General features: G+C 44.4%; 1 protein-coding gene across 8 annotated transcripts; it reads left to right on the top strand.

Moving 5' to 3' along the window:
• Positions 1-1,369: 1,369 nt before the first annotated feature.
• Positions 1,370-15,507, top strand: FOXM1 (forkhead box M1; the record flags this gene model as incomplete). Of its 8 annotated transcripts, none has more annotated exons than XM_080660791.1 (8): positions 1,370-1,868; positions 2,472-2,623; positions 4,237-4,428; positions 5,848-5,976; positions 6,869-6,913; positions 7,520-7,589; positions 7,773-7,948; positions 14,470-15,507. In XM_080660791.1, the coding sequence occupies 8 exons, from the start codon at positions 1,370-1,372 to the stop codon at positions 15,505-15,507; spliced, it is 2,301 nt and encodes a 766-aa protein (XP_080516917.1). The 8 variants fall into 8 exon arrangements, with proteins under 8 accessions (XP_080516917.1, XP_080516915.1, XP_080516916.1 ...); XM_080660789.1 differs by having other exon boundaries at positions 1,370-1,871; XM_080660790.1 differs by having other exon boundaries at positions 1,370-1,895; positions 2,472-2,617.
• Positions 15,508-16,348: the final 841 nt, after the last annotated feature.

Here is a 16,348-nt window from a genome sequence, read left to right as displayed (position 1 = left end):
GGTTGCCTTCTGTACATACCCCAACTAAGGATCGAACCCGCAACATAGATATATACCCTGACCAGGAATCGAACCCAAGATCCTGCTGGTGCACATGCCGACACTCCAACCACACTGGCCAGAGCAAAATGTTCTTTTTGAAATCAATGCAAGTATACTAGCCTATGAAATGAATGGTACCCCTTCTTGCTATGCAGTGCACAGTCTGCTCAGTGTTACCATGAGCCTCGAAGTGTGCAGCTTTCCTTTTATCTAAGGTCTTTTATTTTTATTTTTTTTTTTAGATGCATGAATCATTTTAACTTGCTGAATGTGTGTTATGTGCCGTGGAGTTGGCTCCTAGTCCTGATGACCCTATGAATGAGTGGCGTCCACAATGTCCTGTCCTCAATGACCTACTCAGTTCCTGTAGACTCATGCCTGTGACTTCCCTCTTTTTTTTTTTTAGAGGACGTTTATTAAAGCTGGGGACAGTGAAACAAGGAAGGGCCTAGGATAGAAGAAGCAATAGGAGAGAGACTAGGTGGGGAAATGAGCCTAGGCTGGGGTGCTTTGACTCATTAATAAGTCAGAGAAAAGAGGGCCTTGGGGACACATTCAGGGGGTTTGCCTAGGACCAGCTGCTAGGGCTCATTGCTCCCTGGTTGCAAGTCTAGTGTGGTCTTTGAGAATTTAGGGGATGCATACCTGTGGAGGAAGGGAAAGACGCCGACCTGCTCCTGGGAGGGAGAGCGCTCCCCTTTTATCTGAGGTCTTGTGGACTGGGGATGTTTCTTCAGTGATGTGGAAATAGTGCAATGGTACAATCTGTCTTTCTCTCTTGAATGTATTGGCACTGATCCTTTTATTTATAAACTAAGATGTTATAAAGATATAAAGGTTCTATCCTAGAATGGATTATGGGATCAGAGTTTTCGACTCCTCCTTCCCAGTATCCCTGTCCCTACCGTCACTGCAAGCCATCTGAATTCTAGTAGGCAATACTAGTCATTTCTACATTTCTACATTTTTGTAAGTGCCCCACTTGTTTCTGCAGCCAAACATTTTCAAGCTTCCAAAAGACCTTTGGCTGTGTTGACTTAAGTTCAACTCAATCCCACTTTTCCCGTTTAAATTGCTTCTGTTTGCTTCAGTTTTAGCTTTCTTTTATCAGTGGAATTCATCTCCTTATTGTCTGAGGTCTTTACAAAGGCCCAGGGAGTGTTCACTTGGGCCTTTGGGCTCACGCTCCTGGTCATAGGAAGAGGAACACCTCTCTCTAACAAAACCTCCTTCTCATCCTCACAGATCTCTGACATCCTGCTGCTCCTTGCACTTTCCAGGGTCCATTCTTGTGATTCTCAATGGAGAGTGAAAACATAGATTCATAATGAAAACCAGCCCCCATCGGCCACTGATTCTCAAAAGACGGAGGCTGCCCTTACCTGTTCAAAATGCCCCAGGTGAAACATCAGAGGAGGAGCCTAAGAGGCCCCCTGCCCAACAAGAGCCTGGTGAAGCACAGGCCTCCAATGAGATGGCAGAGTCCACCTCTTGCAAGTTTCCGGTTGGGATCAAGATTATTAACCACCCCACTATGCCCAACACCCAAGTGGTGGCCATCCCCAACAATGCCAATATCCAGAGCATTATCACAGCATTGACCGCCAAAGGCAAGGAGAGTGGCAGCAATGGGCCCAACAAATTCATCCTCATTAGCTGTGGGGGAGCCCCCACTCACCCTCCAGAACCCCAACCTCAAGCCCAAACCAGCAATGATTCCAAGAGGACAGAAGGGATCACCAAGACCCTGGGACCAAAACCGGCAGCTACGGATGTGAATCTTCCCAGACTACCTGGAGCCCTTCTCGGGCAGAGATGGGAGAACTGTGGTATGTGGTCTGCAAGGCAAAGGGGTGAGGAGCTCAGCCTTTCCCTTTTGGTGGCAAGGACTGCAGTCAGTCATGTTGATGCCTACAATAGATAGCATGTAGCCTGAACCAGGGGAAAGTCATTCTGAAACCTTGACCCAGATCCTTTGGGCACTGTCCAAAGGGTTGTAATGATCATTTAGCACTTCTGATTGCCTTCTTTATATTGGAAAAGGACTTCTTTATTGTTTCTGTTAATCTTTCCCATCAACTGTATAAAGGAGTAGGGATCTTTATCTTAATAAAGGAGAAAACAAGCATGAGGAGGAAACGTGGTTTTCTCTGTGCGGATACTTATAAACTCTTTTATAAGGTTGCCTTGACTGATCTCTAAGGCTCAGGTTGGCCCAGATTGAAATGCAACTTGAAACTATGCTCCTGAATTTCTCCTGAGATCCATAATGGGGTGGAATTCCTGAGTGCCACAGTAGATTAAGCATGTATTCCCTTGTCCCTAAGGATAGAGCTCTTGGAAAGGTGATCCCTATCCACCAATTTTGATGGGCCTGCTGGGTATCAGATCAGGCAGCTAAGTGACATCTTGGATTATTTCCCCTATAGCTGGCGGTGAGGCAGCAGGCTGCACTCTTAACACCAGCCTGACCAACATCCAGTGGCTTGGAAAGATGAGTTCTGATGGCCTGGGCTCCTGCAGCATCAAGCAAGAGATGGAAGGAAAGGAAAATCAGCACTTGGAGCCGAGTCAGGTTAAGGTGAACTGTCACTCACTAGGGACATGAGAGCCCATGCAGGGAACTTCTAAGAAGGGAAATGGACCAAGTGGCCTATGCAGCAGAATTTCCAAGTTCTGGTATTAGCGTTCACTAAGTGCAATTCTGTTTAACTTTTGAGCTACTTTTCTGCTTGGGATCTTTCTCCCCCATCTGCAAAATATCCTTGAGGGCAGATTCCTCTGGCTCACTGTATTTTATCAGCACTGAGTTTAGTACTCGGCCCTCAGGAAATGATAAAAAGGTCTTAGTTTGGAAAGCCAAACTTTAAAGGAGCAACCCAACCGTATGAAAGAAATATAGCATTTTTAACCAGATAGTTTTCTTATATGTTACTAGAAAATAAAGTGAGTTAGATGTTAATTTTAAATATTTCCCCAGCAATCAAAATTGATTTGACCTAATTGTGTGGCCTGGGGTTGTTTTTCACAGTTGCCACACACCTGGATTCTGTTGTATATACCTTTTAATCATTCATTCCACAACCTTTAAAAGTGAAAATTTGCATGGATGTGTACATAAGTAAAAATTGAGCTGTTTACTTATAACTTGTATACTTTATAAAGTGATTTATATAAACATATCAAATACATATATACTTACAAATATCATAAAACTCAATATTTTTTTAAAGCTTAATATTTTGAAATGTGAATGATCAGATCCTTGCCTAAGACTTCGTCAAATTTACACTTTGCAGACATTTTTCTGTCCTGTACTCAGAAATATTTCACACAAACATTGAAATGAGATGGGTTTATTCACATCACATCAGGAGAAGGAATTGGAGTAAGAGCTAGGTCTCATGGGCCCCAGGCCTGAAAAATGGGTGTGGTGGGTTTTTTTTATTATTATTTATTATTGATTTAGAGGGAGAGAGAGAAACATCGATTTGTTGTCCACTTATTTATACATTCATTGATTGCTTCTTGTATGTGCCCTGACCAGAGATCGAACCTGCAACCTTGGCATATTGGAACAATGCTCTAACCCCGTGGTCGGCAAACTGCGGCTCGCGAGCCACATGCATCATTTGGCCCCTTGAGTGTGGCTCTTCCACAAAATACCACGGCCTGGGCGAGTCTATTTTGAAGAAGTGGCGTTAGAAGAAGTTTAAGTTTAAAAAATTTGGCTCTCAAAAGAAATTTCAATCTTGTACTGTTGATATTTGGCTCTGTTAACTAATGAGTTTGCCAACCACTGCTCTAACCAACTGAATTACCCAGCCAAGGTTCCATATGGGTGTGATTTTGTATAAAATTAATGTTTTATGAATCATAACATATACCCAAACTTTCCTGAGAGATTTCAACTACCAAAAACTGGACACTTATTATTGGGAAATACCTTCAACAAAATTAACAGAGAAGTGGTTCTACATTGTCATACTGGATTGGATCATCTCTAAGATCCTTTCTAATTCTAAACTTTTATTCTATGGAGTAGTGGTCTGGGATGAGTTTGTTCCTAGTGCGATTTTTGTGGGATAAGAGGTTTCTCTAGGGAATATTATTCAAGGGGGGCTGGAGGAGGTCTTGTGAATACTTCCATGTCATTCCCTTTTCTCTCTCCCTCTGGTTTCTCATAACCCTCAGGTTGAGGAGCCCCCAAGAGGATCAACATCCTGGCAGGACTCCGTGTCTGAGCGGCCGCCATACTCTTACATGGCCATGATACAATTCGCCATCAACAGTACCGAGAGGAAGCGCATGACCTTGAAAGACATCTACACATGGATCGAGGACCACTTCCCCTATTTTAAGCATATGGCAAAGCCAGGCTGGAAGGTACTGTGTTCCATAACAACTCACGTGTAGGTCACTCTGATCCGACAGTTTGTCTACACAGGTGTCCAACACTTGATGTATGGTGCTCTGAGAGAATATAAAACGTAAAGGATGCTAGAACTATAAACAGTTGTAACTTTTGGATTATGAGTTGATCCTGCTGAATCCAGGCAAAATCATCAGTAAGAACTCTGCAGCCACTTTTCCTGTCACTACCTAAAGTTTACCAGGACTCTTCTATGTAGCACTAAACCCAGTTTTGTGCTACACTGAACAGCAGCTGGAGTGACTGACTAAGTAGCTTTCTGAAAAGATCTTTTAAAAACAATGCTATCTGTGAGGCTCATGATTCACCTCCACTAATGTCACATAATATTTCTAGAAGGCAGGGATTTTCTTTCATTTTATTCATGGGAAAACAGAGATGCCTGGGAGTCACTAGGTCACACTACAATGTCAGAGCCACAGCTCAGGTCCTTTGACATACTCAGCTCCAAGCCAAAGGTTTTTTGTTTTGTTCTCCCCAGAGTAGAACTTTTAACTTCACATTCTTACCTCAACTAAATTTCCAAGTTCCTTATTTCCTTTTTTTAAAAAATATACTTTTATTGATTTCAGAGAGAAAGGGAGAGGGAGATAGAAACATCAATGATGAGAGAGAATCATTGATTGGCTGCCTCCTGCATGCCCCCTACTGGGGATTGAGCCCACAACTGGGCATGTGCCCTTGACAGGAATCGAACCTGGGACCCTTTAGTCCCCAGGCCAATGCTCTATCCACTGAGCCAAACAAGCTAGGGCCCAAGCTTCTTATTTCTTCATTCCTAAATTGCTATTGATTATTGCTTCAAAGTCTCACTCATCTTTTCTAGCTCTTGACAGCTATCCAGGTCTTTTCTTTAACACAAACCTAAGAAATAGTACCGCCTTTATCCCCATAGGATAGATGGGTTTATGGCTGAGGTGGACGGCTCTGTAGTGTGGAGGTAGGGATAGAATTGGACACTCGACAAAGTCTGTGCTGGGTACAGTGTGTGAGGCCTGAGGCTGATATCCCCTTAGGAAACATCAAGGGTGATGTTTCTGAAGGTAAAATAGCTGATAACCGCCCTAACCGGTTTGGCTCAGTGGATAGAGCGTCGGCCTACGGACTGAAGGGTCCCAGGTTCGATTCCAGTCAAGGGCATGTACCTTGGTTGCGGGCACATCCCCAGTAGGGAGTGTGCAAGAGGCAGCTGAATCAATGTTTCTCTTTCATCGATGTTTCTAACTCTCTATACCTCTCCTTTCCTCTCTGTAAAAAAATCGATAAAATATATAAAATAAATAAATAAATAAATAAATAAATAAATAAATAAATAAATAAATATTAAAAAAAATAAAATAAAATAGCTGATAACCAGTTGTCTCTTCTTCCAGAATTCCATTCGCCATAACCTTTCTCTTCATGACATGTTTGTTCGAGAGACATCTGCCAATGGCAAGGTCTCCTTCTGGACCATTCACCCCAGTGCCAATCGTTACTTGACCTTGGACCAGGTGTTTAAGGTGAGTGTCCTGGTTTCTTCTAAATGGGGCCAGAGTTGCAGGTTGTAATATCCATCTCAAAAGGAAACCAATGATCCTTGTGATGATCTTATCTGATCTGGGGAGAGTTAGACGCCAGCCGGCCCATAGGTGATTTGCATAAAACTCAATGAATTAAGTACAGTTGACAAATACCAAATGACACACTTTAGTACTAGACCAGGCTATAGAGAGGACTACTTGGATCCAAATAAGAGGACTTCCCAGGATAGCATTTCCCTAACTGCCCTATGGATAAGAACTGCTTGGGATGCTTATTAAAAAACAACTTCCCATCCTAGCCTGTTTGGCTCAGTGGATAGAGCATGGGCCTGTGGACTTAAGGATCCCAGGTTCAATTCCTGTCAAGGGCACATGCCCTGGTTGTGTGCTTGATCCCCAGTAGGGGGTGTGCAGGAGGCAGCCAATCAATGATTCCCTCTCATCATTGTTTCTATCTCTCTCTCCCTCTCCCTCTCTGAAATCAATAAAAATTTATTTTTTAAAAAACCCACACAACTTCCCAAGCCCCTCTCTTGGGGCTTCTGATTCAGTGGGTCTAGGATGGGCCCAGAAATATGTATTTTTAACAAGCATCTCAGGTGATTCTTACAGAGAAAGTCTAAGAAACCTTGTTTTTTAAAAGCCCTTCTTTAGGCTGTAGACCAGAAACCGAGCCAGCAGAACAACTCTTTAGAAGTGATTGTTTTGGGATTTCGGAATGCCCATAACCATTCTTTTGGGAGGGACAGTTGACCAGGGTGGCCCTCAGCATCAGGCAGGAATAGGTGTTTTTCCCAATGTGGTCAGATTGATTGACCATGCTGGTGGTAACTTCATCTTATTTCTCTCCCACATTGCCTGCCCACCACAGCCACTGGACCCAGGGTCTCCACAATCACCCGAGCACTTGGAATCAGTAAGATTCTTTCCCTCTGGCTCGGGGTTTGGCCTTGTTTTCCTTTCACTGCTTAGCATGGCTTTAGCGGACAGGGACAAGACTGCCAGCCCTAAATACAGAGCACCGAGCTTCTGGAGTGAGGAAATTTGTGATTGTCACCTCATCTCCCCAGAGGAGGGCTCATGCCCACGTCTCCTTTCCCTCACATGGGCAATCATGAAGGTGCATTGTACAGAGCAGGCGTGGCAGGAGGACCTGCCATGGGCTTGGTGCAAGACAGCAACCACAGTGCATGGCATAGGTCTGGCAGGCAGCGATGTTTTCTCTCACTTTTGATCTGGCTTTTCTTTGCCACTCTTAGAGCTACATGCCTTAGCATCCCCTGGGGATAGTGAGGACACATGGATGAGGTGCTAGGACCTGTCACCACAAACCTGTATGCTGTCCACCTTTCCCACTAACCAGGCTTGGTGGCATTGCTCACCTGCATCCTCCCAGAGCAGCTTTAGTTTCTGGGCTGTTGGTTAGCTCAGTGCACAGTACCAGAGAAGCCAGTGGGTTCTCCCACCTCCTCCCCTGCCTTATTAACCCAGGTTTCTCTCTCTTCCTATCTGCCACACACAGCAGCAGAAACGACCCAATCCTGAGCTCCGCCGGAATGTGACCATCAAAACTGCACTCCCACTGGGCGCACGTTAGTATGGGAGAGCGGGCCTCAGACCTAATCCTTGTTCTGGGGGCATATTTTTAGGGGATCAGACTCTGGGATTCTGTGCCTAGCTCAAAGGGATCTAAGCCCAGAGGAGAGCACAGCTCCTGGGATTGAGAAGGGTGTGTCTCTGGACCCATACCCCTCATCTCTCCTATTTCCTCCTAGGGCGGAAGATGAAGCCATTGCTACCCCGGGTCAGCTCATACCTGGTACCCATTCGGTTCCCAGTGAACCAGCCACTGGTGTTACAGCCCTCAGTAAAGGTGCCATTGCCCCTGGCAGCTTCACTCATGAGCTCAGAGCTTGCCCGCCACAGCAAGCGGGTCCGTATTGCCCCCAAGGTAAGTGGCTTCTGTTTTCCTCTGAGGATTATGTGCATTGGACCTACATTTGCAACTGCACTCTACTGAGTGTTCCTTGAATAGCTTATAAATCAAGTTGGGTAGGTAAGACATAAAAACAAAGGAAAATTTAATAGCATATAAAAGCTAAAAAGGAATTTGACTACAATGTAAGTGTTGTCAGAAGGCCCATAAATACCTGATGAGTGTGTAAGAATTGGGACAAGGTCATTATGATACACTAGTGGCCCGGTGCATGAATTCATGCACATTGAAAGGAAATTAACTAGAAGAAATATTTTAATATCACTATTTGCCCTTTCTCTATAATAAAAGTGCAACCAAATTCATGATCGACAATGACAGATGGAAACACATGCATGTGATTGGCGCCAGCAAGAGCTTTATATGTATCACGCATGGGCGAGTCAACTTAGCCTTTTATAGATACAGAATAAACTTGCTTAATTAGACCTGCTTTCTGATTTAGCTAAACTTTTTCCAGCCCAGTGAAGCACCCCAACTTCTCTTTCAGGTAATTGTCAGCAACACAGCAATAAATATCAACGCGAAGCAGATTATTATTTTAGACTAGAGGCCCATTGCACGAAGATTCGTGCAATAGGTCTTCCGTCCCCTGGCTGCCGGCATCAGTTTTCCTCCGGCACCCGGGACACGGGCCACAGCGGAGCCAAGCCTTCAGCCTTCAGGCTTGGATCCGGCCGCAGTGGAGCCAAGCCTTCAGCCTTCAGGCTTGGATCCGGCTCCAGCCTTCAGTCTTTAGTCTTCACTCGGGCGGAGCCTTCAGTCTTCACTCCATGCCTGTGTATTTTGTTGGGTTAATTTGCATACTCACTCCTGATTGGCTGGTGGGTGTCTCGGAGGTACGGTCAATTTGCATATTTCTCTTTTATTAGTGTAGATTATGCAAGGAGAACAAAGGGTAAAATATTTAACTGCAGAAGTGTTTGACTATATTCTGTGCAGTGAGAAAACCTGAAGTCATTTTCAAGGTCCACCATTTCTTCTTTTTTTTTTAAAATTTAATAAATCTTTATTGTTCAGATTATTACAGTTGTTCCTCTTTTTTCCCCCCATAGCTCCCCTCCACCCGATTCCCACCCCACTGTCTGCCCTTACCTCCCCCGCACTGTCCTCATCCATAGGTGTATGCTTTTTATTTATTTATTTATTTATTTTTAATATATTTTATTGATTTTTTACAGAGAGGAAGGGAGAGGGATAGAGAGCTAGAAACATCGATGAGAGAAAAACATCGATCAGCTGCCTCCTGCACACCCCCCACTGGGGATGTGCCCGCAACCAAGGTACATGCCCTTGACCGGAATCGAACCCGGGACCCTTCAGTCCGCAGACCGACGCTCTATCCATTGAGCCAAACCGGTTTCGGCAGGTGTATGCTTTTTGTCCAGTCTCTTCCCGCACCTCCCACACCTCTTTCCCCCGCAAGAATTGTCAGTCCACTCCCTTTCTATGCCCCTTATTCTATTATATTCACCAGTTTATTCTGTTCATCAAATTTTTTATTCACTTGATTTTTAGATTCACTTGTTGATAGACGTATTTGTTGTTCATTATTTTTATCTTTACCTATTCTTCTTCTTCCTCTTCTTAAAGAATACCTTTCAGCATTTCATATAATCCTGGTTTGGTGGTAATGAACTCCTTTAGCTTTTTCTTATCTGTGAAGCTCTTTATCTGACCTTCAATTCTGAATGATAGCTTTGCTGGGTAGAGTAATCTTGGTTGTAGGTTCTTGCTATTCATCACTTTGAATATTTCTTGCCACTCCTGTTTGGCCTGCATAGTTTCTGTTGAGAAATCAGCTGACAATCATATGGGTGCTCCCTTGAAGGTAATTAACTGTTTTTCTCTTGCTGCTTTTAATATTCTCTCTTTGTCTTTTGCTCTTGGCATTTTAATTATGATGTGTCTTGGTGTGGTCCTCTTTGGATTCCTTTTGTTTGGGGTTCTCTGTGCTTCCTGGACTTGTAAGTCTATTTCTTTCACCAGGTGGGGGAAGTTTTCGGTCATTATTTCTTCAAATAGGTTTTCAGTATCTTGCTCTCTCTCTTCTTCTGGCACCCCCATAATTCGAATGTTGGTATGCTTGAGGTTGTCCCAGAGGCTCCTTACACTATTTTCAAATTTTTGTATTCTTTTTTCTTTTTGCTTTTCCGGCTGAGCGTTTTTTGCTTCTTTGTATTTCAACTCTTTGACTTGATTCTTGCGATCCTCTAGTCTGCTGTTAGGTCTCTGTATAATATTTTTTATTTCAGTCAGTGTATGCTTAATTCCTAGTTGGTCCTTTTTCATATCCTCGAGGGTCTCGCTAAATTTATTGGCCTTTTCTAGAAAATTCTTGAAAAACCTTATAACCGTGGTTTTGAACTCTATATCCAATAGTTTGTTTTCCTCCATTTCTTTCATTTGTGATCTGTTTCTTTGTCTCCACATTTTCGCTGCTTCCCTGAGTTGGTAGAGTAGCTTTGTGTGCTAGGTGTCCTCTAGGGCCCAGTGGCTCAGCCTCCCCAGGTACCTGAGGTGGACACTCTTGGTGCACCCCTTTGTGGACTGTGTGCTCAGCCTTGTTGTAGTTAAGTCTTGATTGTTGTTGGTATCACTGGGAGGAATTGGCTTCCAGGCCAATTGGCTGTGAGGATCAGCTGTGTCTATGCTGGGAGAACTTCTGTGCTGGAGACACTCTTATGAGACAAGACTTGCAAAATTGCAAAAGCCTCTGTGCTCAGCTTGGATGGGGCGGAGTTTCAGGGCGGAGAAGACAGCCTTGGTTTCCCATCAGCCCTGCCCTATGAGGCCCCTGTGTCTCAGTGTCCCTCAGTAATCACTGAAAGCACCTCTGAGAGAAAGCCGCCCTTGAGTTTCGCCTGCTGCCAGACAGTCTAGTTTCTCCCCGAATGAGTCAGGGTTCCCAGAAACTTGCCCGGAACTGGAGTTCAGCACAGTCGGGAGCTTTCGTCTCCCTCCCACTTTAGAAAGCCAGCCACGCACTCAGCCGCCTGTGCATTCAGCAGTCAGTCCTGTCTGTGCGCGCGCGCCTCCTGACCTCTGCCTTCCGCAGCTCCCGAGTCTCAGTGTGCTTTCTCTTTTCCTGACAGTCCAGATTCCCTCCGAATGAGTCTGGTTTCCCAGCGTCTCGCCCGGGACTGGAGTTCAGTGCAGTCGGGAGCTTCCTTCTCCCTCCCGCTTTAGAAAGCCAGCCGTGCACTCAGCTGCCCATGCACACAGCCGCCCGTCCTCTCCGCATGCGAGTCTCCGTACCTCAGCCTTTTGCAGCTCCTCTGAGTCTCAATGTGCTTTCCTCTTTCCTTCTAGTTGTAGAATTTCCACTCAACCAGCTTTCCTGTGGTTCTGGATGGTGTCCGTTTTGTCTTTTAGTTGTAGTTTCGATATTGTGATGCAAGGCAGCAGTTTAGGTGTTTACCTATGCCGCCATCTTGGTTTCTCCCATTTTTTCTTTTCAGTCGGGTCAAGTTTCTAAGCTTTCTAAATCTTCGTTTTCTGGCTAATGAAAAGAAAATAGGATTCCACTGAGTCTCCTATCTACCTACTCCAGGACTTCTGTGAGGATCAAATGAGATGAGGCACAGGAAAACACTTCACAGACATTTGATTACCATGTAAAGTGTTTCCACCTGGCTATAAAGCAAGTGGTGTTCCTGGGCTGAAGAAACTGCAAGGAGGCTAGTTGTCACTAGGGAGAGGAGCCAGGTATTGCTACTTGATGTCATTACCCAGACCGAGGGAAGGACACTTAACATATTAGCCTTTTATATAGATAGATGGGCTGGGGTGGTTAAGGAAGAATTTTCAAAAGCAGATCTTTTTTTAATAAAAAAAATGTTTTTATTGATTTCATAGAGAGAGGAAAGGAGAGGGAAAGAGAGTCAGAGACATCAATGATGAGACAGAACCATCGATTGGCTACCTCCTGCAAGCCCCCAACTGGGGATCGAGCCTACAAACCAGACATGTGCCCTGACCAGGAATTGAACCATAACCTCTTGGTTCATGGATCAGCACTCAACCACTGAGCTACACCGGCCGGGCAAAAAAAGTAGATCTTAGAAGTGGATTTGGGTAAACAGATAAGAGTCAAGAGAGTGTAGAGGCAGGAAATGCCAGTTTGTACCCAGTAATAGTGGAGTGAACTGGTCAGTCTAGCTCAGGGTTTCTCAGCCTCCATACTATTGACATTTAAAAATGGATAATTCTTTGCTGCGGGGGGAGGTGCTGTCCTGTTCACTGAAGGATGTTTAGTGGCATCACCTGGTCTCTCCCCACTAGGTGCCAGGAGCACCACCCACCTACCAACCATGTGAAAATTAAATTAAAATGTCCCCAGACATTACCAAATGGCCCCTGGTTGATAAGCATCATTGGTCTAGTTTGAGAGGAAGGTAAGTTAAGACCATATTTTGATGAGCAACCAAGTCTGGACCTAACCCTCTAGAAAAGTTTTTGTGAGAAGGAGCTGATCTGTAACAAAGTAAGGAAAAGGCTCCACCCCCTTCACTTAGATGGAAACAGAATGGGCTCTGAAGTTTAGAGACTTGGGTTGCTTTTTAAATTTTTTAAAAAAATTATTTAAAATATATACGTACCACCATACATAATTTTACATACATACTTTAATATGATTGTAGCATGTATATTATTTTTGTTTTAATGAAGTCTTTTTCCCCTTTTTCTTTTTTTTGCTTTCCCTCTCCCACCTTCACCCATACCACCCCTGCTCCTCAAATAACCCATAATGACAATTTACTCTGCTTTCTTTCATATTTTATCTATTCTTAGTATAATAGACATACATATATAGTCATAGCCATTTTTTATTGTTGACAGTATTACAGATGTCCCCCAAGTTTTCCCCTTTAGCCCCCCTCCACCCAGCGCTCCCCTAGCCATTTTATTTACTTACTTATTTTATTATTTTTTAAAATATATTTTTATTGATTTCAGAGAAGAAGGAAGAGAGAAATAGAAACATCAATGATGAGAGAGAATCATTGATTGGCTGTCTCCTGCACGCCCCCTACTGGGGATGAAGCCCACAACTCGGGCATGTGCCTTGACCAGGAATCCAACCATGACCTCCTGGTTCATAGCTTGACACTCAACCACTGAGCCACGCCAGCCAGGGTCCCCCTAGCCATTTTACATATACACACACAACACATGGAACATGGAAAATGGGATTATATTAGAAGTCACCTGGCATAGCTCTAATTCATTGTCTTTTGTTGTTGTTGTTGTTGTTGTTGTTGTTAATCCTTACCTCAGGATATTTTTCCATTGATTTTTAGAGAGAGTGGAAGGGAGAGGGAGAGACAGAAAGAAATATCAATGTGATAGAGACACATCGATTGGTTGCCTCCTGCACGCACCCTAACCAGGGCTGGGGAACCTGCAACCAAGGTATATGCCCTTGACTGGAATCATAATTAATTGTCTTTTAATGGTCACATAATATTCCATGGTGTGGCTATGTCATAATTTTTCAAACTATTTCACTTTTATGGGCTGTAACATTTTGTTTGTAATACTTTTCTCGTATGAACAACACTGCAATAAATATCTTTGCAAGTATTTTTTTACTAGTGCTTTTATTTCTATGGAATAGAGTCCCAGACATGAGATTGCTAAGTAAAGAGGTATTTTAAATTTTATTAAATATTGCTAGATTGCTGTTTAAAAAACATGTGATAATTCACATTTCTACTAGCAATATATGACAAAACCTATGTCTTTGCTAGCAATTGGCATTATTCATCTTTTTAATATTTGCCCATCTAATGTACATAAAATTATTTCATCTTTCTTTGTTTATTAGTAAGTGTGAGCACCTTCTTGTTATGTTTATTGACTTGGGATTATTCTCTGTGAGATGCGTATTTATGGACATTGCCTATTTTTTATAGGGTTTTGTTAATTTGTGCTAATTCATTTTATTAAAATATTAGCCTTCTGTCTTTTAGGCTGAAGATTTTATTTTTACTTCTATTGTTTGTTTCTTAACTGGGTTTATGGTTTCTCTTGCCATAGTAAGATTTTACATTTTTATGTAGTCAAATTTACCTCTTTTCTCTCTTACAGCTTCTGGGTTTCCAGTCTTGGTTAAGAAGGTCACCCTCAGATTGTACATGTAGTCTTCTAGATTCTCTTTCAGGATTTGTATGGTTTTAATTATTCTTTTATCTTTGTATATAGTATAAAATAGGCATCCAACTTTATTTTTCTCAGCTAGATACTAATTATGCCAGCACTGTATTAAATGCTTTACCTTTTCCCCCGGGAATTGAGCTACCACCTTCATATATTCTCATATTTAATCCTTTTTAAAAATTTAAAAAGACAAAAAGAGGATTAGTAGCAACGTGTCACTTATTTTAGTCATCATCTTATGTCCCTCCTCGTGACTGGGTTGAATCTCAAGGCTTCAAGAGCTGCCTCTCATCTTGTCCCTGCTTCCCTTTCAGGTGCCGCTAGCTGATGAGGGAGTTGCCCCTCTGCCCACTGCAGGGCCAGTGAAAGAGGAGAAACTCCTGCTTGGAGAAGGGCTGTCTCCTCTGCTTCCAGTTCAGTCCATCAAGGAAGAAGAAATACAGCCCGGGGAGGAAATGCCACACTTAGGGAGGCCCATCAAGGTGGAGAGCCCGCCCCTGATAGAGTGGCCCTCGCCGTGCCCATCTGTCAAAGAGGAACTGTCTCAGTCCTGGGAGGAGGACTCCCCTCACTCTCCCACTCCAAGGTCCAAGAAGTCCTGCAGTGGGCTCAGGTCCCCAACCCGGTGTGTGTCTGAAATGCTCGTGATTAAACGAAGGGAGGGAAGGGAGATGAGCCGGTCTCGAAGGAAACAGCACCTGCTGCCTCCCTGTGTGGATGAGCCCGAGCTGCTCTTCTCAGAGGCCCCTGGGACTTCAAGACCAGCCACAGAGCTCACTCTCCCTTCAGAGCCCTCTGTGCCTGCCTCCCAGCTTGGGTACTCTCAGGAGGAGGGAGGACCTTTTAAGACACCCATTAAGGAGACACTGCCCATCTCCTCTACCCCAAGCAAATCTGTCCTCCCCTTGAGCCCCGAATCCTGGAGGCTTACACCCCCAGCCAAAGTTGGGGGGTTAGAGTTCAGCCCAGTACGAACCCCTGAGGGTACCTTTGGCCCCCTACCTGACTCCCTGGGGCTGACAGATTTCAGTACCACCCCATTGAAAAGTATCCCCCTCTTTGATTCACCCCAAGAACTCCTCAATTCTGAGCCCTTTGACCTCAACTCTGATCCCTTTAGTAGCTGTTCCCTCTCAGAAATGGAAGTCCCCAAGCTAGGCTACCCCATGGTCGGGGAGCCACAGGTTGCCAGCCTTCCAGCCAACCGTTCCCTGACAGAAGGCCTGGTTCTAGACACAATGAATGACAGCCTGAGCAAGATTCTGCTGGACATCAGCTTCCCTGGCCTGGAGGAGGACCTGCTGGGCCCTGACAACATCAACTGGGCTCAGCTCATGCCTGAGCTGCGGTAGAGACCTGACCTTACCCTTGCTGCTCAAGCTGTCCACTCTTTGCAGTTGTGTGGCTGGGCCATCCAAGGCCTGAGTAAGGACAGCAAGCATGGACTGTCCGCCCCTCTAACCCCACCTTGTTATGCCAAGGCAGACATCACGCCATAGTCACCACTGGGCCCTCTACAAGCCTCAAGGCCCTGGTATCTGAACTCTGTGGCACCCTATGCTCCCCTAGAGAATCTGATTCCTCATTCCCCCTGTGAGAACTGAAGGGTAGGCATAGCAGAAACAAGGATTAAAAGATTAGGAACTCCCAAAACTGTATTCTGTGCCCAGCAGTTTAACCTTCCCTGTTCCTTGCAGAGTGTCCTGTAAATAGTGTATATGCTCCAAATTATCCTCTAATTTTAAATGTAAGCTTATTTCCTTAGATCATTATCTACAGACTATCAGAAGATGGGTAGGATGACAGGGGTTACAGTTTGCTTCCTGTTCCTTGCTTTTAGTCCCTAGAGAAAGGGGACCTGCAGTGCATGCTTTCCTCCAGGCCCAAGTCACCTGCCTCAAGGATTCTTTACTGTAGGCACCCAGACAAACAGATCTGCTTGCTAGAGTCCCTCTAACTATTCTTCCCTCCCACCTCCCCTGTTTCCAAGAAGAAATCCTGGTAAAAATGTCTCTTATAATGTGTCAAGAGTTGAATTGGGAGTGGGGGGTGGATGCATCTGAAGCAGAGAGTGGGTGCCCAGCTGTGTGCCCATGTGATGTTTCTCTGATAGTGCCCCTAATCATGCCAGAGAGACTAGCACTGATGAGAACTTGGCCTGAGGCTTGAGAAGGCTAAAAGGGTCCTGACCTG

The sequence above is a fragment of the Plecotus auritus genome, assembly GCF_963455305.1.
Source record: "Plecotus auritus genome assembly, chromosome: 3".
Classification (NCBI taxonomy): domain Eukaryota; kingdom Metazoa; phylum Chordata; class Mammalia; order Chiroptera; family Vespertilionidae; genus Plecotus; species Plecotus auritus.
This window is presented reverse-complemented; position numbering and strand designations above follow the sequence as displayed.